This window comes from Cucurbita pepo, chromosome 12 (genome assembly GCF_057944985.1).
Source record: "Cucurbita pepo subsp. pepo isolate OVF chromosome 12, ASM5794498v1, whole genome shotgun sequence".
Lineage (NCBI taxonomy): Eukaryota > Viridiplantae > Streptophyta > Magnoliopsida > Cucurbitales > Cucurbitaceae > Cucurbita > Cucurbita pepo.
In genome coordinates this window covers 2,090,612-2,116,641 of record NC_141809.1, presented here as the reverse complement: position 1 = coordinate 2,116,641, position 26,030 = coordinate 2,090,612, and the positions used below count along the sequence as shown (strand labels likewise).

Genomic DNA, 26,030 nt, shown 5'->3' with positions numbered 1-26,030 from the left:
AAGTTTCGATGAGATGAACGACACGCAGGTCCATTCTCAATGACATGACCGTGCGAGTTATGATGGGCGACGACATCCCGAGACTCGGGATGGCGTCAAGACATATGGACCATGTCGATGGAGATCGAGATGACGAGATGAGACGCGACGTTGCATTGAGAGACCTTGGCCCGAACAGAGCCAAGGTCGAGCCGAATGACTTGGCCTAGTGTAGAGGTTCGGGACGACGTCGGCTATCATAACTCGGGATGACGTAAGTGTTAATACTAATTTTAAAATTTTAAAGATAGGGGGGGTGGAAACATATTTATTAAAATGGAAACATAAGATTTATTAAATATTTATTACATAGATTTATTACATACGAAATGTGGAGCAATTAACAATGAATTTCATATGTAATTGGTTGAAATGTGAATTTGTGAAGGAAAAAGGTGTTAACAGAATTTGGCGGATTTGAAAGCGAGAGGGAACTTGAAGGTGGTGGAGTAAACGAATCTGATGATTTGGCCTGGTTTCAATGCCCGCCCGCCGTTCACCAAACAATCATCGTTACCCAGGCGCCTGAAAAGACTAGGGTTTATGAGGTTTGCAGAGGAAAACATGCCGCAATGCAGATGAACATCCAACGGCGCGCAATCGGAGAGACACGTGTTCATAATTTCCACGGCGTACTGTGGAATCCCCGACGTTGAAACTTGTCCCTGCGATATGCTTATGTCTCTCCCGCTGCATTTTTCTGCTTTAACAAAATATAAATAAATAATTAAATCATTTAGTTTAAACCTATTTCCCTGGCACGTGGTCCCATGTCTGCCTATGAGTAGCAGATATTGTCTTATTTGTCTGCCTATTTCCTTAGCACGTGGTCCCATGTCTGCCCATGAGTAGCAGATATTGTCCTATTTGTCTGCCTATTTCCTTGGCACGTGGTCCCATGTCTGCCCATGAGTAGCAGATATTGTCCGATTTGTCTGACACGTGGTCCCATGTCTGCCTATGAGTAGCAGATATTGTCTTATTTGTCTGCCTATTTCCTTGGCACGTGGTCCCATGTCTGCCCATGAGTAGCAGATATTGTCCTATTTGTCTGCCTATTTCTCTAGCACGTGGTCCCATGTCTGCCTATGAGTAGCAGATATTGTCCTATTTGTCTGCCTATTTCTCTAGCACGTGGTCCCATGTCTGCCTATGAGTAGCAGATATTGTCCTATTTGTCTGCCTATTTCTCTAGCACGTGGTCCCATGTCTGCCTATGAGTAGCAGATATTGTCCTATTTGTCTGCCTATTTCTATGGCACGTGGTCCCATGCCTGCCTCTCACGTTGGAAGCAAATATTGTCTTATTTGGCTTTGGCTTTTGTGCTTTTCCTCAGGCTGATAGTGGAAGTGTGACGTCCCACATTGGTTGGGAGGAGAACAAACCACCATTTATAAGGGTGTGGAAACTTTCCCTTAGCAGACGCGTTTTAAAGTCTTGTGGGGAAGCCCGAAAGGAAATTTGCTCGGGGTGGATTTGGGCTGATCTGCGATGTCACAGGAAGGTTTCCATCTGGGCTGTTACATGGCTGTTACAGGAAGGTTTCCATACCCTTATCAGGGTATTTTGTTCTCCTCCCGACCCGTTTCCATACCCTTATCAGGGTATTTTGTTCTCCTCCCGACCCGTTTCCATACCCTTATAAAGGGTATTTGGTTCTTCTCCCGACCCGTTTCCATACCCTTATAAAGGGTATTTGGTTCTTCTCCCGACCCGTTTTCATACCCTTATAAAGGGTATTTGGTTCTTCTCCTGACCCGTTTTCATACCCTTATAAAGGGTATTTTGTTCTTCTCCTGACCCGTTTTCATACCCTTATAAAGGGTATTTTGTTCTCCTCCCGACCAATGTCAACCTCATTCAGTTTATCAATAACTCAGAGATTTCAAGACCCTCCCCAACTAATATCAACCTCACATGGATGAGGGAGTATATTCAGTTTATCAATAACTCGAGAGATTTCAAGAAATGATAGATCTATTCTCTGTTTCAATAACGGACTCGAGAGATTTCAAGAAATGATAGATCTATTCTCTGTTTCAATAACGGACTCGAGAGATTTCAATAAATGATAGATCTATTCTCTGTTTCAATAACGGACTCGAGAGATTTCAATAAATGATAGATCTATTCTCTGTTTCAATAACGGACTCGAGAGATTTCAAGAAAACAGGGTTAAACAACATTAGTATTTGGAATCGTTAAACAACAATCGTACCTTGCTTCAAAGGCTTTTTATGGTGGAGAAGCTCTCGCTCGGGCTCGACGGGAATTGAAGGGTTCGTGTGGTTGAAGGAAGAGGCCATTGAATCCTTTGAATGAAAGCCAAAATTGAAAAATAGGATGAAAAGAATGCATAGTAAAAAGGTAAAATGTGGAGGATTATTCATGGCCATTCTTTTCCAGTAATTCTTTTGTGGAAATAAAAAGAATTAATTATGGAAAAGAATAAAACAGCCAAAATCAATTGAAAGGAAATGGAAGAGTTCGGGGATTTATAGGTTTTTTTGTTTGTTTTTTTTACCACTTTTAGTAATTCTTTTTTTGCTAATTTATTTCGTGTCCGTTAATTATATTAAGAGATTTTTTTTTTTTAAATATAGTTAAATTACAATTTAGTGGTTACAGTTTTTAATTTTATTTATTTAGTTTTATATATTTTTTTTTTTTTTGTAATAAGTAATAGTATTTTATTTTTTTTCTAATAATTGATCCCAAAAAAATTCGAAATTTTTTTATTTTTAATTAGTTTATCAAATACATAAATATATAATTTTGAAGATTAAAAAAAATTTAAAATTATAATTTAATTAAAAGATGTGAATTTAAAATTTTAAAAAGTTAATTAATCAATCAGATTAAAATTAAATTAAATTGAAAAAAATTCAATAACCTATCGTGAAATTTAATTTATTGAAAGTTTAAAATCAAAGTTAAATTTTAAATTTAAACTTCAAATTAAAATTTTTATATTTATTATTCTATTATTTATATTTATTTCTTGTTTGAAAATTTAAAATTATAAAATTGAGAATTTAACTTAGCTTATAACCTTAAAATTTTATATTTATTTAATCTTTCAAAAATTTTAAAATTTTAAAATTTATTTCATTATATATTTATTAAATTAATTTAAGTTTTAAAAATTTTAAATAATTTGGGACAGACATTAGTGGTGAATGGGGAACAAAAACAGTGACCTCGTATAGTGGAAGCACTTTCAACAGCTTGTGTTAAAGTTGGTGGGTCGTGTCATATCCCTCGTGATTCCAATCGGCTGAAACGACCTGTGGTTAAAAGAAATCGATTAAAACAGTTTGGTTTAAAGTTTTATTTAGGACGAAAAATAATGTTTGAAAATAGAATGATCGATAATCAAATAATTATATTATGTTTAGCGTTGTATTGATAAATGTTATTAGAATTTTATGTTGATAAAGTATTTTCTTAACAATTTTATTATGTTATTTAATTTTATATAATTAATTGGTTAATTATTTTATTTTTATTGGGTTAATTATTAAAATAATTTTAACTTGGTAATAAATATTAATAATTGTCTTAATATACTTATAAATCTTATACAATCATAATAATTTAGTAATAAAACAATAAGATTGCATATCAAAAATTACAATTTATTATCATTAATTACCATTTTAATTTGAATCAATAATTGATTGGAAATTTATTATTATTTAATAATTAAGTTTTGATTTTGTTTCTATATAAATAATTTTTTTACGTTTATAAATTTAAAAAATAGTTGAATAAGTTAATGATTCATCCGATATAAAATATAATTTAAAAAATTATGGTACCAAATAGATATAAGTTTTAAAGTTCACAATTATAAAGCTGGAAACCTCTCCTTAGTAGACACGTTTTAAAACTATAAGATTGACAGTGACACGTAACGGGTCAAATCGGTCAATATTTGTTAGCGGTGGACTTGAGCTGTTACAAATAATATCAAACCCAGACATTGGGTGGTGTGTCAGTCCCTATGATGGGGGGTGGATTGCGAGATCCCACATCGATTGGAGTAAAAACGAAGTATTTATTATAAGGGTGTAGAAACTTCCCTTTAGTAGACGCGTTTTAAACCGTGAGGCTAACAACGATATGTAATAGGCCAAAACGGACAACAGTTTTTATCTGGGCTGTTACAAATGGTATCAACGCGTTTTAAAATCATGAGGCTGATGATACGTAACGAGCTAACATACAATATCTACTCTTTGGGCGGTGTTACAAGTGGTATCAACGCATTTTAAAATCGTGAGCTGACGGCTAAAGTGAGTAATATATGCTATTTGGGCAGTTACAAATTGTATCAGAGCCAAACACGGGGTAGAATGCCAATGAGGACGTGCTCCCTGCCGTGAGGCTGACAGTGATATGTAACGGATCAAAGCGGACAATATCTGCTAGCTGTGGACTTGAGCTATTATAAAGATTCTCTCCTTCCAACTCATGGCTCGGGTACGCAACCATTCGAAACCAATAATTACGATCCTAAACCCTAAACCCTAAACTCGAGACTTTGTTAAATTATAAATAGAAGTATATACTATTGCGTGTTATTTTGGAAGGGACTTGGCCTTGGCCGTGGCCACCTTTAATAACTTCACAAAAGAGATGTATCAATACCACAAAAGAGAGAGAGAGAGAGAGCACTTTTCAGAGCCATACAGCATGTGGTGGAATTTACTGCAAAATCACATAAATATCCAAAAAGGTGAAAATTCTCCACTTTTATTCCACATAATGTCATTTCTCCCACCCTATTTCACCACAGTAAATTTAATTCAGTTAAAATGTTGTATTCTTCAAACTAATCTCTAAAGCTACATTATGAACAAAGCTTCCAATTGTTGGTATTAGAGTGAGGATTTGACTTTGACGATCTCTCGGAATTCTAAGCATGCTCTGTGGTTGTTGTTTCAATTGATCTTCTATGGTCTAAGTCTTCCTATCTCGAGCTTGTTTACTGAAGTAGTCGACAAAAAAATGTACTTCAACACAAAACGGACGGATATGACAACAAAAGTATCCGACATGTGGTTTGAAATGAGCTACAAACTTGAGGAGTTGTTAACTTTTGCTGAGATGATAAGAGAAGGATCATAGCATTTGACTGTTCCCACCAAAGCCAAGGCTTCCACAAGTGCAGCCAGGAGATGGTCCGGGTAGTCTTCAATATTGGAATCTCCACTTTGTGCTTGCATTGAACTCAAGACCCTTCCAACTATCTGAACAATAAATTAAACATGGATCCTAGAGAAGGTTTTTGAAGTAAAAAATCTGAACTTCGTATGCAAATTTGATGAACTAACTTACTTTTCGGGCATAGCCCCCGTAAGCGGTACCGCCAATCAACGCGTGCAATGAACTTGATAGCTCTTTGTTCATCAAATCCTCTAAATGTAGCAGAGAAATATTTGATTCTAGATTGAAAATCGAGCGAACATAGCGAGGCGAGACTGTATATTGATGTAAATGAAACATGGTGAGAGGTCGAGCTTACTACGAGTTGATGTGGATTGAAAAAGTCCCTGTTTCTTCAAGCCATCAACAGTGTAGAAATTTGTACCACCAGCCAGTTGAAGGAAGCCTGCAGAGGAAACAAGAAGCTTGTTAGTAAAGTGACATGAATATGAGCCTCATGGGACAGGATCTCTACACGAACCAGGAGGACGGTCATTGGAAAGAGCTAAGTGAGCAGCGAAAGCAATTGTTTCCCTTGTAGCGCCTCGTCCGATATCTCCACTCATCGGCCGACCGTCTAACTTCAGATTAAATGAAATGATGATGGTGAAAACAAATAAAAGTTTTAGAACTAAGAGATAGTAATATAAATGGAAGCAAATCAGTTGGCTTCATGAAGTTTGAGGCAGACCTGCCATAAGTTCGAACAACGGAGCTGTGATTCCATGATCGAGAACATCGTTTTCATTGTAGATATTGTTAAATCGCCAATATTGGGCAGGCTTACCTGGATTAAGTATAAGTTCTGTACATTAAGCAAGGGAAGAGGACTAAAATGCTCAAATTCTAAAAGAGAGAAAAGGCTCAGAATCAACACACTTACTGCAACAAGCCTTAGATATTTGGACGAGTCCCCTAATTTATCCCATAGTTCTTGAAAAGAAGTGGTTTGCCTAGAAGAAAGAGAGCAGTGAATAATTCTCAAAAGTGCAACATTAAACATTCAGAGTTCAAAGTCTTAAGTTTTATATATACCTTCCATTGGTGTGAATCTCTAAAGCATCCACGTCGCCCCGTTTTATAAGTTCAGCAGTAGTAGCTGCATCCCTTACATATGTGACTAGATCTGCATCAATTCAAACTAGTTAAGAATCAGCAGCAGAGCAGCACCAATCCAAAATAAAGGTTACATTTTCCCCATCTGTGACAAGACATACTTATTTTATCATATGGGCAGACTGGAGAGCAGCGGCCACAACCGTAACATCGCTCCGTGATAACTCCGCCCTGCAGGGGAGGGGCAAGGCTGATAAGGTTTTTTTATGATAATTGAGTACTGAGGGTGATATGAACCACTCAGAGGGCTCCATTACTGTTACATGTTGAGGATTGTTGGGAGGAAGTCCCACATTGGCGAATTAGGGGGATGATCATGTGTTTATAAGTAAGGAATACATCTCTATTGGTATGAAGCCTTTTGGGGAAACCAAAAGCAAAGCCATGAGAGCTTATGCTTAAAGTGGACAATATCATACCTTTGTGGAGAGCCGTGGTTTCTAACATGATATCAGAGCCATGCCCTTAACTTAGTCATGTCAATAAAATCCTCAAATGTCGAAGAGAGAAGTTGTGAGCCTCAAAGGTGTAGTCAAAAGTGACTCAAGTGTCGAACAAAGGGTGTATTTTGTTCGAGGGCTCTAGAGGAGTCGAGTCTCCATTAAGGGGAGATTGTTTGAGGGCTCCATAGGCTTCAAGGGAGGCTATATTGTGTACTTTGTTCGATGGGAGGATTATTGAAGATTGTTGGGAGGGAGTCCCACAATAGGCTAATTAAGGGGATGATCATGGGTTTATAAGTAAGGAAAACATCTTCATTGGTATGAGGCATTTTGGGGAAACCAAAAGCAAAGTCATGAGAGCTTATGCTCAAAATGGACAATATCATACTATTGTGGAGAGTCGTGGTTTCTAACCATACATATACTCACAACCAACCTTGATATTGTTGAGGATTGTTGGGAGGGAGTCCCACATTGACTAATTAAGGGGATGATCAGGGTTTATAAGTAAGGAATACATCTTCATTGGTAAAAGGCCTTTTGAGGAAACCAAAAGCAAAGCCATCATCAAATACTCCTTGGAGTTGGGCGAGCAAGTTCATTAAGACCCCATTTGATAGCCATTTAGTTCTTGATTTTGTATTTTTCAATATTGGGCTTGTTTTTCAAAACTTGGATTGAATTTTGAAAACTAAGATAACAAGACAAAGAAAACTCAGAGGTGAAAGTAGTGTTTATAAGCTTAAGTTTCAAAAATCAAAGGGTTATTAAATGAGGCCTAGTAAAGCAGAGAGAAAGGGAGGACAGGAAAAGCAACCTTCAATGCTCCAGACAAACTGGCCACTTCAGAAGGCTCGTTCATTATTTCTTCCCGTATTGAAATTGCATTAGCAGGGCAAACAATTTCACAAGGCCTTGAACAGTCAAGTGGACAATTCTCAGGATCAAACTCTGGCAATAAAACAATTAAACTAAACTCAACACTTCAAAACAAAGCCATTTCAAAACAATTAGCAATAAGATAGAAGAAATTACCAGCTTTGCGGAAGTGAAGATCTTGGTCATCATTGACACTAATCATCACCCACGGCCTGCGAACGTCAACGATATCCCTTGCCGCTTGAATTCCCTCATTCACAGCACTAACAACCGAGGCATCAGCAGCACAGTCAATACAATCAACTGCAAGTCCTCAGTGAAGTCAACAAAATAATAAACCTTCACATTGGTCCATGCTTACAGTTTTGGTTCATTCTCATCTATCTACTTTTAAAACGTTCATTTTCATCCATATTGTGAGATCCCACATCGGTTGAAAAGGAGAACGAACCATTCTTTATAAGGGTACAAAGACCTCTCCTTAGCAAACGCATTTTAAAAACCTTGAGGGGAAGCCCAAACGGGAAAGCCTGAAAAGCACAATATCTACTAGCGGTGGGCTTGGACCGTTACAAATGGTATCAGAGCCAGACACCAGGAGTGTCCCAGCAAGAATGCTGGACCTTGCTGGACCCCGAAGATGAGTGGATTGAGGGGTCCCACATCAATTGGAGAAGGGAACAAGTGCCAGCGAGGACGTTGGCCCCGAACAGTGGAATTGTGAGTTCCCAAAAGCCCAAAAAGTCCAAGCAGACAATATCTGCTAATGGTGGCTTGGGCTGTTACACATATACTTTCATCTTTTGAGTTTTAGTCCCTTCATTATCATTTCTTCATTTCTTTCGAGCAGAAGTTTAGCATGACACTCAATTCACTAAGTAGTAGCCATAAATTTATACTAAAAGGTTTCCATTGTACATGAAAGTTTGTTAAAATTTTGCAAAAGGAAATCAAAATGGCAAAAGTAAGAGACCAAAGTGCACAAATAATATGACTAAAATGAACAAAAATTGAAGCTACAGAAGCCAGAAAGAACATTATGAAAGTAATGGACAAAAATGAACACAAAATAGTTTTTAATCCAATAATAAACTGCAAGTTCCATTGAAACATAAATTGATTCGTTCTTACCCCCAGCAAGGGTGTAAACAAGAGAGAGATTCCTAATATCAACCACATCCTACACAGAGAACAAACATCTACGTCAATGGAAAGAAGCAGCAAATTGGGGACGAATTGAAGGATTTTTTTTCCTTTTAACCTCGAAACTTGCACCGCAAATAAGCTTGATCCAGTTGCCATCTCGAAGCGATTCAAGAGGAGAAGATTGAACTGAAGCAATTCCAATTCGATTTACGAGACGTCTTACATTGTCGAGGTTCTTGTTGCTGTGGTTTCCGGAAGCCACTGAGAACAATGGTGAACAAAAAACAAGAAGAAGAAAGAAGAAAATTAGATTATGTGAAAATGAAGAGAAGGAATCAAGAGATGCTTGGGTGCTGGAAATGGAACCTTGATGTTGAAGGCGAAACGCGGCATGGCAGGACAAGCTCAAAGCCATTTTGATATTGATTCTTCCTGCCGCAACCGCTAGAGAAATAAACGTTATCCTGTTTTCGCTCACTCTTTAACTTTTTTTTATAAAAAAAAAAAAAAAAAGAAATATCTTCTACTAACCATGGTTGGGTTAAATTATAAACTTCAATCACTATAATAACTTTGGAACTACGAGTCACGGTCCAGTTTAACCACTTAGAGGTTCCAGAGTCCAAACATTGTGTTATGAATCAAGAGACATCAATCATACAATATGCTTCAATGAAGATGCGAAAAAAATATTGTTGAAATTATCAAAAAAATATTTCAATTCATGTCACGTTGAAAAAGAATGAAGTTTCATGTGATAAATTTTGGGTAGATTACAATTTAGAGTTATTGTATTTGATTAATGTATTTTAAGAGTTTTTATTTACTTTAGTTACAATTACATAATGGTTAATTATGGCCATTAAGCATGAATGTTACAACTCTTGGAGTGGTTTTAGTTTCATTTTGAGGCTATATAAAGTCATGTATGTTGTATTTGCAAGAAATACTGAAAAATACATTAAAAGAAGCATTTGTGCTATTCTTTAGCCAATGACTAAGTTTATTTGCAATTCTATGTAGTTTAGGTTGGATGTAGAATCATTCAAGCTAAACATGATCAATCTTGCTTGTAGAGTGATTCAAATATCAATCAAGTGTTCTTGCCTTGAGATATTTTATCAATAAGAATCATTCAAGCTAGACATGATCGATCTTGCTTGTGGAGTGATTCGAATCTCCAACAATGTTATTGCCTTGAGATATTCGATCAACAAGGTAATCCGAATCTTATTCCCCTTGTAGTGATTCCTTATCTTATCACCTTAGGTTTGAGATGCCGAGACTTTAAGAAGGATATGTATAGGTAAGTATACAAAGTTGTGGTGAATCTAAATACTTTGTAACAGTCTGAGTCTACCCCTAGCAGATATTGTCTGCTTTGACTTGTTAGGTATTGTCGTCAGTTTCATGTTTTTTTAATTAATTCATATAAATAAAGAGCAAAATTTTAAAAATGTTGAACATTTTTAAAATTAAAAAAATAAAATTAAAAGTCAATAAAAAATGTATTAAATATTTTTTAAAATTTAAGTACTAATAATTATGTTAAATGTACTAAGTGGCCCAAATTTTAATTTGATTTTTAATATCTTTAAAAATTTAATTGACACGCACTCATATTTTTTAATTTAATTTAATTTAATTTATTATTATTATTATTTTGAAGAAGGCTGACAATAAATAAATTACCAGACACAAAAGCCACTCGAGGAGTGTTCGGCCCAATACTATGTTGGATCGTCGTTTCCCGCGATCTCTCCTCCGTTGATTATCTCTACATTTTACTAGTTTCTCCAATAAAGTTGATCGACTCTCTGAAGAAGCTCGAGGTCATCGGTGAACGCCATGGCATTTTGGTGGACTCTGCTTGTAATAGGATTTGCTTACGCGATCTGTAGGTTACTCTTGATGCTCATCCCTCCGAATGTGCCTTCAATCGAAGTTGACGCATCTGATGGTGACAAATTCAATCCTCTCTCGTTCTCTCTGTACATTCGAATGCATTTTATTCCTCCTTTTTTTAATTTTGTGTCCGATCATTTATTTTGACTAATATTCTTCCAGTGATGGACGACGGTAATCAGACGCAGGAGAATAGCTACATCTACGTAAGTATTTCCAGAGATTCTACAATTGATCTTAGCGATACTTAGTTTTGATGCTACAATATTGCTTCATTTCCGGCGTTAGTTTATGGAATAAGTCGGCATTCTCATACTTTGATGTAAACTGCACTATTTGGTACAGAGATATGTGAATTTGAGCAATTTCTTGAAATTAGTATTCAGGAACTACCGTCTCAGGCTTCGATTCTTTGAACTACACTGTCGGTGTTTTCTCACTTGAATTTGAACTACACTGTTAAGTAAAAGATGAGTAAGTTCTTGGAATATCTATTCCGGAACCATTGTTTAGGCTTTGATTGTTTAAACTAATGTTTGTTTAAGTAAACTATTGAAATTTCTATTTGGGAGCTATATCTTAAGCTTTGATTCCATTATGGAACTATACTCTTTGAGACGATCTTCTTGGACCTGGTTTAAGCAAATTACTAGCTTACTAATATGACTTTGAAAATTAGGAATCCTTTCGCATTTTATTCTGAAAATTTTACCGATTGAAGCTAACATTATTTATTGGCTATTACAAACTATTCGTTCTCCCATATCAAAGCTTGCAGAAGGCAGGGATTTTTGTTTGAAATTGCTAAGCAAAACTATCTGATTTCACAATTTCGGTTGGTGATTAATAAACAGATTCCACCCAGAGTAAGGACACAGCAGCAAGACAAGCGAGTCCAATGTTACGAGCCTGCAACTATGAAATACCTGGGCTATTTTCCTGCATTGTCACGAGACGAGGTGAGCACTGATTGCTGGCTGGCAATAGCTTGATTAGTGAACTTGTTAAGAGTTGTAGCATTTGTCCTCTTATTATTTTTGTTGAATTTGGATGGGTGGGAGATTTTTCATATCGTTTCATCATAGTTAACTCGATCTGTGTTTCTATCTATTATTAGGCTCCTGCATGTTGTAGTGTTTTATTTTCATGTCAATCCTCCCCCATGATCTTTTTTTTCCTCGATCTTCTGATAATGATGGTTGTGGAAGGACCAGCAGCTCTCTGTACTTCAAATAAACACTGCCTCAATTTTCTCTCTTTCATTCACCTAGTTGTTATCTCTATATAATACAAGTATTTCTCATAATGATGGCACTAGTTATTAGAAGGATTTATTGCTAAATCAGTGGGAGAGGTAGAAACTGAAGTTAGTGATTAAACTTATTGTGTTGATTTCTACGCTTTAGGTCAATGATCGTGTTGCTTCAGCCAGGAAAGCACAGAAAGAATGGGCCAAAAGTAGCTTTAAGCAAAGGCGTTTGCTTTTACGCATACTTTTGAAGTATATAATTGAACATCAAGAGCTTATTTGCGAGTAAGATCCAGTTATTTTAATATACTGTAGATTTATATATGTATATTCTCTAAGAGAGAAAAAAATAAAAATAGAGAGACTAGTAGCCATGTGGATAGTTTCTGTCATTCTAATTATTTATCCTTTGGGATAGGATCTCCTCCCGTGACACTGGAAAGACAATAGTGGATGCTAATATGGGAGAAATAATGGCAACATGTGAAAAGATTACTTGGCTTCTTTCAGAGGGTGAGAAATGGCTGAAGCCTGAGAGCAGGTAACATTTCTTACTCGTGTTGCAGACAGTACATTACAATTTCTATATCGTTCCTTCGCAGTTTCTTTCCTTTGACTAGCATAGTGGCTCATACATTTAGTCATCTCTGTTGCTCTTGAATACTAATAACCTAGCATCTGTAACGCATTCCCGCTGGACATGCAAGTTGTCATTGTGGAAATGATATTGTCCGAATGTCCCTAGTTATGTTGGATTTGAATTATATTTTGATCAAGAAAGAAAGCTCTTAAGTTTCTGGATGATTAAATTCATCATGCATTTGATCTCTTAATCTATTTCAATTTGCAGATCATGTGGAAGGGCAACACTTCACAAGAAAGCTCGCGTAGAATTTCATCCCCTTGGAGTTATTGGTGCAATAGTCCCATGGAACTATCCATTTCATAACATTTTCAATCCAGTGCTTGCGGCAGTTTTTGCAGGAAATGGCATTGTAGTTAAGGTATTGAAGTCTTCCCTTAAATCTTTTGGGAATATTATTTTGGCTAAAATGCAAAAAAATACTCCAGAACTTTGTTTTTTTCTTAAAAAATATTCTTTTGCTTTCAAAGGTGTAATCTTACCCTTTGACCTTTCATAAATGAGTCCAAACTACTCCTAAAATAGAAATTCATTAGAATGTTGAATGTGACATTTTTCTGTAGCAATTTTTGTTCCAAGTCAATGCCACACTATTCCAGGTCTCAATTGTCATCTAACACTTTAATGTATTTGTACCCCTAGGGTAGTTTTGAAACGTTTATGCAAGGTCAAGGGTAATATTGCAACTTTTGAAAGAGCAGAGTATTCTTTAAACAAAGGGCAAAGTTTAGGTATATTTTTTTGTCATTTAGCCTATTTTTTAATGTTATGTTCTGTCAGCAATTACTTACTGGAAATTTCATGTCTTACCATCCCAAGCAATCATTTCATGTGCCTAGTCTGCTCTTAAGATGTTATTCATCATTTGGATGCATATCCTTAAGGAATTTCAATATTCTAGAGCTTTCTTTCATATTTAGCTCAATTTTTTAAATATATATATAAATAGACACATATTCTAGAGCTTTCTTTGTGGTAAAAAAAAAGCTTCAAATAGCTAAAAGCTTCAACCAAGGAATTTGCAGTTCCATTGATCCTCTTCTATAATGTGCATTCATACGGGTTTTGTTTTTATGTTATATAATTGATTGAAATTATAGGTTTCAGAACATGCAAGTTGGTCAGGATGCTTCTATGTCAGGATTATCCAAGCTGCACTTGCTGCTGTTGGAGCTCCTGAGAGTTTGGTCGATGTCATAACAGGGTACACACTTTAATTTTTCATTTGAACTATCATCACGAGGCTGTTCAGTTGTCCACTTTAATATGATCTTTTATCAGGTTTGCTGAAACAGGTGAAGCTCTAGTATCTTCAGTGGACAAAATGATATTCGTTGGATCTACTGGTGTGGGTAGGATGGTATGAACTCTTTTTTTACTCTATTTTTTGGTTCTATCATTTATTGATTCAGTTGTTCAGGTGTTTCCAAATATATAATTACAGCAATCCACGCTGAGCCATGTTTCATAATAGGGAATGAGTTTGGAGGTTAAGCAAAAAAGCATCCATTGGATTAAAAGTTGCGGGGATGAGAACTACTTTTATTTATTTATTTTTTTGTGTAGTTACGATTGTTTTGCAGCCAGGCTCAAAATTGATTACCGATGATATTGTTTACAAAGAATGAGAATCAAATACGAATTCGTGTGTATAAATAAATAGAAAACAAAGCAAAAAAGTGATGGGACTCATCAAATATGTTACACCGGAGAACGTGTGGGGTCTGTTGGGATTCTTTCTCTATTCTATCTCTAGTTTATAAACAATGGAAAGAAGGATAGTAGGAAATGACTTCCGTTATTTATGATTATTGTAGACTAATTCATTTGCTTATTTCTACCATATAAAGTAATACTCATTCTGCTCGGAAGTATATTTGTCGTTTCCCCTTGAATTCTAGTTATTACACAGTGGGGCTTTTATTTATAGTCTTTTTAAAATAAAAGAGATGGAAAAAGTGACTTGTTTTCTAGCATCCACCTCTACTCTATGTGTTACATATTTGGCATGAATCCTCGCAGATAATGAAAAGTGCTGCTGAGACACTCATTCCAGTTACTCTTGAGTTGGGTGGAAAGGACGCATTTATCGTTTGTGAGGATGTAGATCTTGATCATGTATGAATACTCTCCAATTTTACTACATACAATTAGCTCGAGTAGTTTAGTTGATTTCATGTCATTGAGAACTGATGGGAGTTTCTTTACTTAATATAGGTTGTAAACGTTGCTCTCAGGGCTTCTATTACGTCAAGTGGACATAATTGTACTGGAGCTGAGAGATTTTATGTCCACAAGAACATTTATTCTTCGTTTGTGGATAAAATATCAGAACGTGTAAAGGCCATTACAGTTGTAAGTATGAGTTTCTTTTTTATATAGTAAAATTATGTCCATTCTTCTGCTGGGTATAAGGGATTTTGTGGTTTTTTTCAATTTCAAATTTCTACTTTTCATTCTGCAAATACGGGACATTTTGAAGGTATGTGGTTTCTTGCAAAATGGACAGTAGGAATGGCAGCTGAAACTGAATTTATGACGTATGCTTCCACAGGGATAAAAAAATTCATGGTTCTTAGAAGTTTTTTTTGTTCTCACCGTACTCTTCATATGTTCTGTTGAAAGTTCTCAATTCAACGTTTAAAAAAACCACACATGCAAATCAAACGAAGTGTAAAGAAAGAAAAGAAGGTTACATAAAAGATCTCTTTGAAGCCAGTAAGAAGATTTACAAGGGATCTGCTGGAATTATTATGGTTTTAAGAAACTTGATATATACGAGGTAAAATTTTTCCAAATGGTTAGAATACTCAACCATTGATAGAAAGAACCTATTCACTTTTAGCAGAAGCCGAAAAGGAAAAATCATTGGAAAATCTCAACAGCAGCATTTCCATAAGCCCTTTACTTTTGTGCTGCTAATTGTTGAATGCCTTACGGGCACATAAATTCTTATAAATTTGCTAAAAACTGGCATCTTCGTCTCCTTCCAATATTGTTGTTGTTTACGCTTCTAGTCTTTCAGCAAAATGTATTTGTGGTTGAATATTCATGCCTCATCTATTTTGGTGGTTGTATGCCATGGTGGTGCCATATTGTATCTATTGTAAGTGAGGATCTGGTTTCGACTAAGTCTTTAATTACCTGGAATAAATTATTTTGATCAAAATGTTTTTCAGGGTCCACCATTAGCTGGGAAGTATGATATGGGTGCCATTTGTACGCAAGAGCAGTCTGAGAAACTTCAAAGCCTCGTAAATGATGCCTTAGACAGGGGGGCAAAAATTGTTGCTCGTGGAACTTTTGGACATTTACCTGAAGGTGCCGTTGATCAATATTTTCCACCTACCGTTATTGTTGACGTCAACCATACCATGAAGTTAATGCAAGAGGAGGTAGCAATACTTGACATGCTCTTCTTTTATTGCGATAGACTTTTGGTAGTCCCTTTTAGTCGGCCTATATTATATTTTGTTTGAATAATTCGTCAAATAGATCTTGGAACCCTACTTAATACTTGCTCTGACGACGTGCTGGTGCTGTTTGAATTCAGCTATTGGTCTTATAAAGAAACAAAAAAACAACTAAGGCCCATTTGATAATCATTTGGTTTTTGGTTTTTAGCTTAATTTTCAACATTGTTACCACCTATAAGGTTCTTTAATTTGTTATTGACATTAAAAAAATGTTTTTATAATCCCTTTAAAACTCATTTTATTTTTGGAATGTTGCTAAAAGTTTAAATCTTTCTTTGAGAAAGATGAAGGTCATGGTAAACAAATTGGAAACAAAGATAGTTTTCAAAAAAATAAAAGACAAACACAATTGTTATGGAATGTGATCTAAAGTTTTCTTTTTAAATTTTAATTTTATGAAATTGGTTCTCTAGTAAAATTAGTGTGGTATATAACTAACCATCTTATCTTTTATATTACATTTGCAGCTCAATTGATCTCTAAGAAAATATCTTCTGGCTCCAAATTGACCTATAATTTATTGCTCAACTTTCAAAGCTAAGAAAATGTGCTAACTGAGTGGTGGAATACAGGCATTTGGACCAATCCTGCCCATAATGAAATTCAGCACAGATGATGAAGCCGTGAGGCTTGCAAATGATTCAAGATTTGGGCTCGGCTGTGCTGTTTTTTCTGGCAGTCAGCGTCGTGCCAAGAATATTGCTTCGCAGATACGTTCTGGAAGTGTTGCAATTAATGACTTCGCCACAAATTATTTATGTCAGGTAAAATTCATTCATGCTTTATTTATGTTTACTAGTTCATGTTTGGCAGGCTTGTTGTACACTTATTGGTCATTTGTTGGTACAGCCGTCAAACACATGTTGATACTGACGAGAGGCACTTGTTAATCATTTATTGTGCATTTGTTGAACATTTTAGCTGTTAATCTGTTTTACCTATTTTTATTAGTTTGTTTGAGAAATTAGTTGTTATGAAATATAAGGAAAACTAAGTTTTGTGTGACAAAAACGTGATATTTATTTTTTAAGCATATAAATATGTGAACATAATATGTGAAGTCTCACCTCGATTGGAGAGGGGAACGAGTGCCAGCGAGGACGTTGAGCCTCAAAGCGGGGTGGATTGTGAGATCCTTGGAGAGGGGAACGGAATATTTTTTATAAGGGTGTGGAAACCTCTCCCTAGAAGACCGTTTTAAAACCTTGAGAGGAAGCCTGAAAAGGAAACCCCAAATAGAACAATATCTGCGAGTGGTAAGCTTGGGCTTTTACATAATAGGTATTCTATTTTTTTAAAAGAAACTCATTTCTGATGATGAGATTTAAGTTCGAACTTTTGTTCTTATATTTCAAACAGCAACATTCTTCTTAGGTCTTATAGATAGTTTTGAATGATTCGATAGGAAGTTAGTGTCGCTAATGAAGAGCTAACTAGTAGCTTAATGTTGCTCGTGTAGCATCCCCCCCTTTGTGAGGAAGGAAAATTTTTGTGGCTAGCAGGTGTTTGTGCTATTTTGTGGAGGGTTAAACACGCTAATAATCTTATGTAAACATGCTCTTGCTTGTCTCGTTGTTATGATTTTTTTTATTAAAAACCATGTCGTGCTTGTATCATTTCATTTGTGTGCTGCATAACTTGAAAGGAATCATTTTTCTTTTTTGGAAGAATTTGTTGGTGTTATAGGACAATTACTTGTATTGAATCTAATAATGCATGCTTGGCTGGAAAAACTCGAGCTGATCGAAGTTAGTCTTATATCAATGTTTGGATCTTCGATGTTTGTTGCATTAGTTTATTTTACTTAGCAATAGCATATCGACCTCAATCATAGTCTGCTATCTCTTTATTTTTCAGTCCTTGCCATTTGGTGGCGTGAAAGAGAGTGGATTCGGTCGATTTGCGGGCGTTGAAGGATTACGAGCTTGTTGTCTCGTCAAAGCAGTCGTTGAAGATAGGTGGTGGCCGTACATTCAGACTAAGCATCCTAAGCCTCTTACGGTGAGCCATTAAGAATTTTAAAAAGTACTTTTTGCTCTTTATTTTGTATGCTCATTGAAATGGTTCGTATTCTTTCTCGATTAGTATCCTGTGGCAGACAATGCTTTCGAGTTTCAAATGTCGCTCGTTGAAGCAACATACGGGCTGAACATATGGGATCGATTAAGAGCATTGGTCAATGTCCTAAAGATGCTTTCCGAGCAGAACACTCTGGCTAAAGACAACTCTGCCGTTGATGATGGAAGTAAGAGAGCTGATTGAGGGGATATTGGATTTGCAATAGATTATATGTTACATTCACCTAGAAGGTGTTCTTGGAGGTACTTTTAGAATTTTCCTCTTTCTTTAGTACTTTTTGTTTTGATTATAACCAGGGTTCTGAAGTGCTTAACAACCTAGTACTTTTGATGTTTGATTATGTAATTTTGGAAGTGCTTACTTGAGCTGATGAGACAAAAGCACCATTCAAATGCTTACTATAACATAAGCATTTTAAGGTGCTTTTTATTTGTTTTTCCAAGCACTTTTTTTATGTTGTTTCTAAATGATTGAAAATGGGAAGTATTTGGCTTTGCCCAAAACTCTCCTATTAGGGCTCCGTTGGAATAGCTCTTCTCGAATCATCGAATGTTTGGACTTTAACCTTGCGAGCACCCACTCAAACTAGAAGTAGGCAAGAAAAAATATCTCGCTCTTAGGGATCTTTTTTTCCTTTTGGAAGATTCAGGAGCAAAACAATCTTGCCTCTATCATTAGCTCGGATAGTCGTTGTTTTTGGTGTTTCAATCACCTTTTACTCATAACTGAACATGTATGCAATAGAGGTATCTGTAACGAAGAAACTAATAGGCTTATGTTTTTACATGTCGGATAAAACTAATTGAATATCAATTACAATTAGGTTGATTTGTAAAATTTGGCCACTAATTTCCTTAACTTCCTCCTTAAAAAATTATGCATACTTTGAACAAGCCAAGCTAGACTAGTCGAGCTTGATCAGTCGTTTCTGATCAAGCTTTCATCACATGGACGAGAACCAAGTGCCTAATTCCATTTTTTTGCATCTCATATACCTTGTCAAATCTTAACTTTTCTGTTATCCTTACGAATTGAATGATAAACTCAAGGCAATAGAAGAAAAAAAAAAGAGTTAAGGAAGAAGATGCTATAACTCAATTATTAGAAGAAAAAAAAGCCCAAACTTCAGTTTGCACAAAGCAACTCATAAATTCGCCATAACAACACTCCCCCAGAGAGCGTCCCCTAGTTCGAGTTGTTGAACGACTAAAACAAGAAGCTGAATGATCTCACATCTCTAATCTGACTACAGTTGCAATTATACATCGACCGTTCTAATTTGCTTCACTCAATCGATCGAGATTACCTTGACTAGCGTTTTCTGCTGTGCCTTCGACTCTTCCTCCTACTACGTTCATGATCAGAATCAGACTCTGGTTCAGACTCCGAGTCTGAATCAGAAGAATCAGAAGACGAGCTGTACCTCCTCTTCCTCCTCCCCCTCTTCTGCTTCTTTCTCCTTCTCCTTCTTCGACTCCTTTCCGACTCCGAATCAGATGAAGAACTGTAATCTGAACTGCTTTCTTCAGAAGAATCATCAGATCCAGTAACTGATGATGACCCACTATCAGTTTCAAATACAGAAGCCTCGCTATCGCTATTGGATTTTGGTTCGGACCGATGCTTTCTTTTACTTTTTTTCTTCAATTGCTTCTTCTTGGTCTTCTTCTCCTCATCACCAGAATCTGGGTTGTCCAGCTCTAATGAGACTGCCATCTTCATCCTCAACTTCGGGTTTTTGAGTTGTTGAGTTCGAGATGGTCGGGATATGTAAACTCGTTCATTTTTGCATTCATATGTCCAGTGTCCCGACTGATAACATTTCTGGCACTGTGCAGCAGCTCCGCCCGCACTAGACATGGAGACCTTAATGTCCTTTCTTTCACCCAATCTTACTGCCTTTTCAGTACTCATCAAATACATCTGCCTCTTTGCTTCTCTTTTCTCCTGCCATCTGCTAGGCCCTTCTTCCTTTTGCCCATAAGCATTAACATTTCGAGCAGCAGCCGTAGCTGCTCGTTCAGCCTGAGCTCGACTAAGGCCTTTCGCAGCACTAAGAGCCGCAGCCTTAATCCTTTCAGCAGCTGCTTGCGACTTTTCTTCCTTCTTACTAGACATGCTTTGTTTTTTCAATATCTAAATCTGAAAAACACCGGCGGGGAACGATCAGAAATTGAAGGTTGCAACGAATTCCCAAATTAAGAGCAGATTGACATTAAGAGAAGAGAAGACAACGGAAAAAGAAAACGAAACGGGAAGTATTAGGTTTCCTTCTTGTAAGACATGCCGTGACTTCAACATCTAAATGTAATAACCCAGGCGAAAAATAAATTGAAAGAAGAAGATCATAGCAAATCCCAAATTACAAGCAGATAAATCTACCAAGAACAAAGCAAGAAAAAATTAGGGTTTCCACTACTTACCGTTAAAAGGGGGAAAAACGAGAAAATCAGATCAAATTATAGCTTAAACATAATCACAGAAAATTCTCATGTTTCTGATTGAAAGATCGTAATCGAAATAAAAGGCCGATTTACACTCTAATCGATCTGATTCGTAAACCAAAGGGGAAATCGAAAGATCGAGTGAAATTACGCGATGTTTGCAGATACCAAACGCACACAAAATCAGCAGAAAGTAGAGGAATCGCAGTTAGAACATACCTTGCTTAGGTATCGAAGATGAAGCGGAATCCAGTTCGCATGCGAAGTAAAGAGGATCGCAGTAGAAGGCGATCTCGAATGGAACGCAAAGGAGCCGGAACGTAGGGTTTACAATTTACACGGATTTGGTTGGGGGAGTTCTTTGGACCAACCCGATTCGGCTTGGGTCGGGTCAGAGGGAGTTTTTTTTTTTGGATATTTTATTTTATTTTATGTTATTTCTTTCTTTTTTTAATAGAGAAATACCAACAACCCAGACAAAATCTGCTTTATTCCAACAAAAATTAAAATTAAAACAGATCAGATCAGAGCTAAACACAAGCTTTATTAAAACAAAAATCAGAAAATTTAGAACAATGAACGGATCAGATATAAAATTAGGGAGAAGACGAGTGTGGAGCAACGACGACAAGCGTGGATTAGGGAGAAGAAGAGATGAGTGTTGTGCATCGACCGTGAGATGAAGAACAGAGGAGGGCGTAGGTGATGGTCGTGATTATGTGGATACCGGAGATGAGAAAATGGAGGAAGTGATAGCACTGTGGGTCATAATCTACGATTGTGTCTCTAAAGTAAGTTATCAATGACAATGACTAGTTTAAGTGGGAGAGAGTGTCGTCATACTATGAAGACAATAAGTTGTGACCCTGACATGTAGACCGACAAGATAGTGATTTTCAAGTGGCACCCATCGGGCCACATGAGAACAATGATAGATAACGAAGAGGACGGTGCATTGCAACATACCAAAAAGAGTGCATTAAAGTCAAATTGAGGCATAAGAAAGGTTTGAGAGGATGTGACACAAGTGTTGAAGACAAGCTTAGAGAGGACCGCTATATATGTGACTTTGGAGTTAAGTCCGCTATATGAAAGATGAAAGTTTCTCAAATTTGGTGTCCTCCCCAAAAGAATAAAAAAAAAATGCCTCAAAATGTATAGGAAATATATAGTATTAACTCTCCACCACCCCTGTGCAATATGACCTAAGTGTTACAAGACAAGCGTCTCGGGTGACTTCCTTTGAAATAAGTCTTACAGTGATAGTGCCAGAAACATTCCACCCCAGCCCATATGTTGGAGGTTGGTACATGCCTTGAATGTTGGAGGTTGGTACATGCCTTGACAGAACCTGAAATGAGGAAACAGGTGGATTCATGCGTTGAGAAAACGGGTGGATTCATGCCTTGATAGAACCCAAATGGATGGATATTCAAGACACCTCGCTGATATGATTGTTGCCTCTTAATAGACATGTTCAAGAAATGGTCGAGCTCTCAATGGACACGTTCATGAAAAGTTTAAAAGAATTTGAGTGCAACAAGACACGTTCATGAAAAGTTTAAAAGAATTTGAGCTTATTCAACAATGTGCAACAAAGACGACCGTGACCCATGATAGTAAATTTGGGATATGATTTATAATAGGCCAAATTATACAAAATATCTCAAATTTCCAATTTTATTTCAAAAGTTTTCCTAGTCCTATCTATAAAAGAAATACTTACTAATTTATTTATTTATTAGACTATAACAAAGTAAAATGAACTTTTATTTATTTATTTTGCTATTCAAATTAGTTTATTTGTCATTGTTGTGTTTCTTTTTCCTTCAAAATTTAGGCATTTTGATTTTTGGACGACTTTACCCTCATTGGTTTGGAAATTTGCATTTCATTGGCTTAATTTAATTACAAATTAAAGTTCATTATTAATAACCTATTACTAAAATAGAGGATAAATAAATAAAATATAATTTTTCCAAAAAATAGAGATAAAATAAGAAATATGGCCACAATCTTTTGAATAATAGATTTTTCATGAGCTTGTGCCTATTTTGCCCTTCACCAATAAGGCCAATGGTTTCAGTTATTGGTTAAAATCATACAAATTTCCAGATTTATTGGTTAAACCATTTTCTATCCCAACCAGAAGCGGATAAAAGGAACTAAACATTAAACCACAAGTCCAAAACATGAACATCATAGTCATCTTAATAATAAAAGACGGAATGAACATATGGCTCCCCGGTACCACACTCATACCTAAAATATGCCAGCAAAAATATTTGCGGCGGTCGATACAGCAGCACCAGTGATGGCGTATTGTACGATATGCTCGTGAGAAGGCTTGTCCGATGTAAGCGCCACAGCTACGCCCGTCATGGCACCTGCAACTGCACTGTTCTTCTGCAATGGATGGAATGAAAGAATGGATCAAGATTTCAAGACATGAGACCAGAAGAACTAAACGTCTAAGTGGGTCTTTGGTGCTTGTATAGAGTGTCCTATTTCTCATGTGATAGACTTTGATCAAATTGGATCATCCCTTCGATTTCTATACCGAACATATTCTTACGAAGTAGTTTTAACTTATTGATTGACACTAACCCTAGATCTCAGACCTTGATAAATGAATCAATACTTTCTACTCGAGCTCAATCGTGTACTATTTACATCAAAACCCTCAAAAAATTAGAGCTCAAGTAGAGCTCTAGTGCACAGAACAAACGATGTGAGTCAAGATCATCTTCATTCCTATATAATATAAAATGGTGGGTATAAGAATCTACAGTAGATCATGTCCTTCCAAGTGCACGTTGCTTTCTACCACGTCGTTTTAAACGAATGTTTGATTGAAGTTCATGAATCAACATAACTAATCAGTGCTCTCAATTTTTTTCCATCCTTTGCTGTAATAATGTCTCAGGGTTTGCAATGATACCACTATAGAACCATTAACTAAAATATGTCTATGATTAACTAATTGGCGGGCTTCAAGAATAGCCGAAGCCATACCTAATCGGAAAAGGATGAGTTCTATCCCTCCCCATGAAGAATTTTAGCCCGCCTCTGCTCTAAATCATACCCCATACTTAGGATCAAAACAATGAACATTTATTTGTAAATGGTGGAAGGCTTACCCAGTCATGTGCTCCACGAGCCTCATTTAAACCGTATGTGAGACCAGAATAAACACCAGCAGCTAATCCTACAACCCAAAAAAAGAAGGGAAAAAAAAAGCTGAGAGCAATAAAATAAAATTAAACAGCATAAATATGCTATGAAATCACACCACCAAACCAAAAGCTTGGTAATTCTTAAATCGATGTACCCTTTTTAGGGTGAAATACAAAATGACATAAGAGGAAATAATCTGCCAAGCAACCTCCAAGAGAAGAATCTTGTAAAAGTTACAATTGGTGAAGTAAATAGACACAAAAGCAAAAAATTGCACTCAACCCATTATCCATCTAATTGGTGAAGTAACATAAACCAGATGTACAATTTAACATTCATTAATGTTCAGTATTCAAGAATTCAGAGAAGGGATACTGACCCCATTGCATAGATTCCTTTCCCACGTTCTTCACCTGATGTACCCATAAAATGAAAAATCATCACATGTTTATTGACCACCACTGTAAATAATTCATCACAAACTCAAAACTTGATCACCATTTACAAACACTCACCATGGCTTCAAGAGACTCTTTGTTGGTTCCACCTGCACATCATATGAAGAAATGAGCTTAAGGACAAGATTAACTTGGACTTCACACAAATTATTCAGGAACATAATAAGGGGCAGTTCAGTTTTAGTCTGTATCAAACAATAATTTGGCAATCCATGTCCCATATACTGCCCAAAATAACGCACATCTAAACAAATGGTATCGATCTATAACAATATAATTATTAGAATTCAATTTAAAACAAAATTAAACACAGTAGGCGGACTCAAGAACGACTTCGCTTGTGGATAAACAGAGCTGAGTTCGTAAGAAGATTCGGGTACCTGTAAAACCTGGAAAACTTTTCTTTCTACTACTGGATAATTCAGATGGTGCTCCACTGTTCGAATCAAGACCTGTACGGACGATAACAATCTTTCGAGAATTACAAATTTTTGTTAACCAATTTAACCTCAAAGGTCTCCTAAACGAGTGACATCAAGCAAAGGAATAGATACACGAAAACGAATCAAAATCAAAACAAAGAGTTGAAAATTTGAAATGTAGAAAGAAGTCGAGTGAAATCAAAGCACGAGGATCAGATTTTAATACTAAATAAAACGGATCTTACTTCCCGCAACCGTAATATACGCCTCTCGAGATGCAGATTGCAATGCTCCTATCTGCACAACGAACAATCGACATCTTAAGGTTACCACATTGACATTGAGATCCAACACAAAACAATATCACATCAAGAATATCACAGAAGTTAACAGAAATTAAGATCGTGAAAGCTTACGAACCCCAGCGGCCTTGACGAAGCTATCAGCAACGCGATTGACAAGAGGATGGCCAAAGTCGTACAAGAAGCCTCCGCCACTGTTCTCAAAGCATTTACCTCCCATTTCTTGTTTCTGCTTCTATAAATCAGAGATTGAACTCCGAAAATCTGCAGTCGATTTGAATGCTAAAATCAGTGAGACGAAACGATCGCATGCGCTTCCCGGGGTAAGGAAAATGAAGAATATATAGGGAGGACGGCGAAGAAAGAGAGAAACAATAACGGAATGACACGTGTGAAGAGTATGACGTGTCAATTTTCAAACTCCGAAAGGGACGGTTACGTGGCAACTTGAGGGAATGAAATTCGTTACGTGGACTTCACTTCGTCTATATTTACACTAAAATACTTTGTTCTTTTCTTTTTCTTTTTCTTTTTCTTTTTCTTTTTCTTTTCTTTTTTATTTTTCTTTTCTCAACCAAAATATTTTATTTTAAAATTATTTCAAAATAATTTAATTTAAATCTGAAATAAATTAGACCTTAAATAGACTCATTCCCTTATTAATATAATTACTGTTATTCCATTGTAAAAATAGATAAATTTTATAAATAAATAAAAATTCAAAATTTTTTATTGTTGAATTGAAATAAAAATTGAACGTGATGTTTGAACAAAGTTCAAAGTTCGAAATAACCCTTAGTTAATGTAGTAAATACGCTTCATGGTCGTCTCCATTCTCGATCCTTCCAACTCAACCATTAGATCATGCATTCATTTCTTGAATCTTACATTTATACCAAATTCGAGTAACGAATAAGGTTTTCATTCTCGATGGAACCAACACTCTGACCTGAGCCCTGAGCGTAAGTGTTTGTTCAAAAACGCTCATTTCCAAATCTGTCACGACGATACTTATTTAGGTCAATTAACGGTCAACTAAA

At 36.2% G+C, this 26,030-nt stretch overlaps 5 protein-coding genes across 8 annotated transcripts; 1 reads left to right on the top strand and 4 right to left on the bottom strand.

Moving 5' to 3' along the window:
* Window positions 1-306: 306 nt before the first annotated feature.
* LOC147789803 (TPD1 protein homolog 1-like) lies at window positions 307-2,503 on the bottom strand. The gene is made up of 2 exons (XM_087129329.1): window positions 2,259-2,503; window positions 307-739 (listed from the first exon to the last, which is right to left on the bottom strand). The coding sequence occupies exons 1-2, from the start codon at window positions 2,434-2,436 to the stop codon at window positions 438-440; spliced, it is 480 nt and encodes a 159-aa protein (XP_086985455.1). The 5' UTR covers window positions 2,437-2,503; the 3' UTR covers window positions 307-437.
* Window positions 2,504-4,770: 2,267 nt separating this feature from the next.
* Window positions 4,771-9,321, bottom strand: LOC111806365 (uncharacterized). 4 transcript variants are annotated; one of them, XM_087128773.1, is made up of 13 exons: window positions 9,202-9,321; window positions 8,951-9,096; window positions 8,821-8,869; window positions 7,846-7,992; window positions 7,628-7,761; window positions 6,469-6,538; window positions 6,287-6,377; window positions 6,135-6,204; window positions 5,943-6,038; window positions 5,733-5,832; window positions 5,571-5,657; window positions 5,384-5,490; window positions 4,771-5,295 (listed from the first exon to the last, which is right to left on the bottom strand). In XM_087128773.1, the coding sequence occupies exons 1-13, from the start codon at window positions 9,248-9,250 to the stop codon at window positions 5,119-5,121; spliced, it is 1,323 nt and encodes a 440-aa protein (XP_086984899.1). In that variant the 5' UTR covers window positions 9,251-9,321; the 3' UTR covers window positions 4,771-5,118. The 4 variants fall into 4 exon arrangements, with proteins under 4 accessions (XP_086984899.1, XP_023547405.2, XP_086984900.1 ...); XM_023691637.2 differs by having other exon boundaries at window positions 5,384-5,463; XM_087128774.1 differs by having other exon boundaries at window positions 5,136-5,291.
* A 1,226-nt stretch (window positions 9,322-10,547) lies between these two features.
* Window positions 10,548-18,717, top strand: ALDH22A1 (aldehyde dehydrogenase 22A1). The gene is made up of 14 exons (XM_023693104.2): window positions 10,548-10,795; window positions 10,903-10,946; window positions 11,595-11,699; window positions 12,147-12,274; window positions 12,408-12,530; window positions 12,840-12,993; window positions 13,733-13,836; window positions 13,914-13,992; window positions 14,655-14,750; window positions 14,850-14,987; window positions 15,812-16,027; window positions 16,681-16,872; window positions 17,966-18,109; window positions 18,194-18,717. Exons 1-14 carry the CDS (start codon window positions 10,684-10,686, stop codon window positions 18,368-18,370), a joined length of 1,812 nt encoding a protein of 603 aa, XP_023548872.1. The 5' UTR covers window positions 10,548-10,683; the 3' UTR covers window positions 18,371-18,717.
* A 542-nt stretch (window positions 18,718-19,259) lies between these two features.
* LOC111807191 (uncharacterized) lies at window positions 19,260-21,010 on the bottom strand. The gene is made up of 2 exons (XM_023692794.2): window positions 20,851-21,010; window positions 19,260-20,329 (listed from the first exon to the last, which is right to left on the bottom strand). The coding sequence occupies exon 2, from the start codon at window positions 20,303-20,305 to the stop codon at window positions 19,499-19,501; it is 807 nt and encodes a 268-aa protein (XP_023548562.2). The 5' UTR covers window positions 20,306-20,329; window positions 20,851-21,010; the 3' UTR covers window positions 19,260-19,498.
* Window positions 21,011-22,628: 1,618 nt separating this feature from the next.
* Window positions 22,629-25,323, bottom strand: LOC111807190 (outer envelope pore protein 16-2, chloroplastic). Its single transcript, XM_087129343.1, has 7 exons — window positions 25,109-25,323; window positions 24,934-24,985; window positions 24,647-24,718; window positions 24,324-24,355; window positions 24,188-24,221; window positions 23,772-23,839; window positions 22,629-23,037 (listed from the first exon to the last, which is right to left on the bottom strand). Exons 1-7 carry the CDS (start codon window positions 25,208-25,210, stop codon window positions 22,894-22,896), a joined length of 504 nt encoding a protein of 167 aa, XP_086985469.1. The 5' UTR covers window positions 25,211-25,323; the 3' UTR covers window positions 22,629-22,893.
* Between the last annotated feature and the right edge of the window lie 707 nt (window positions 25,324-26,030).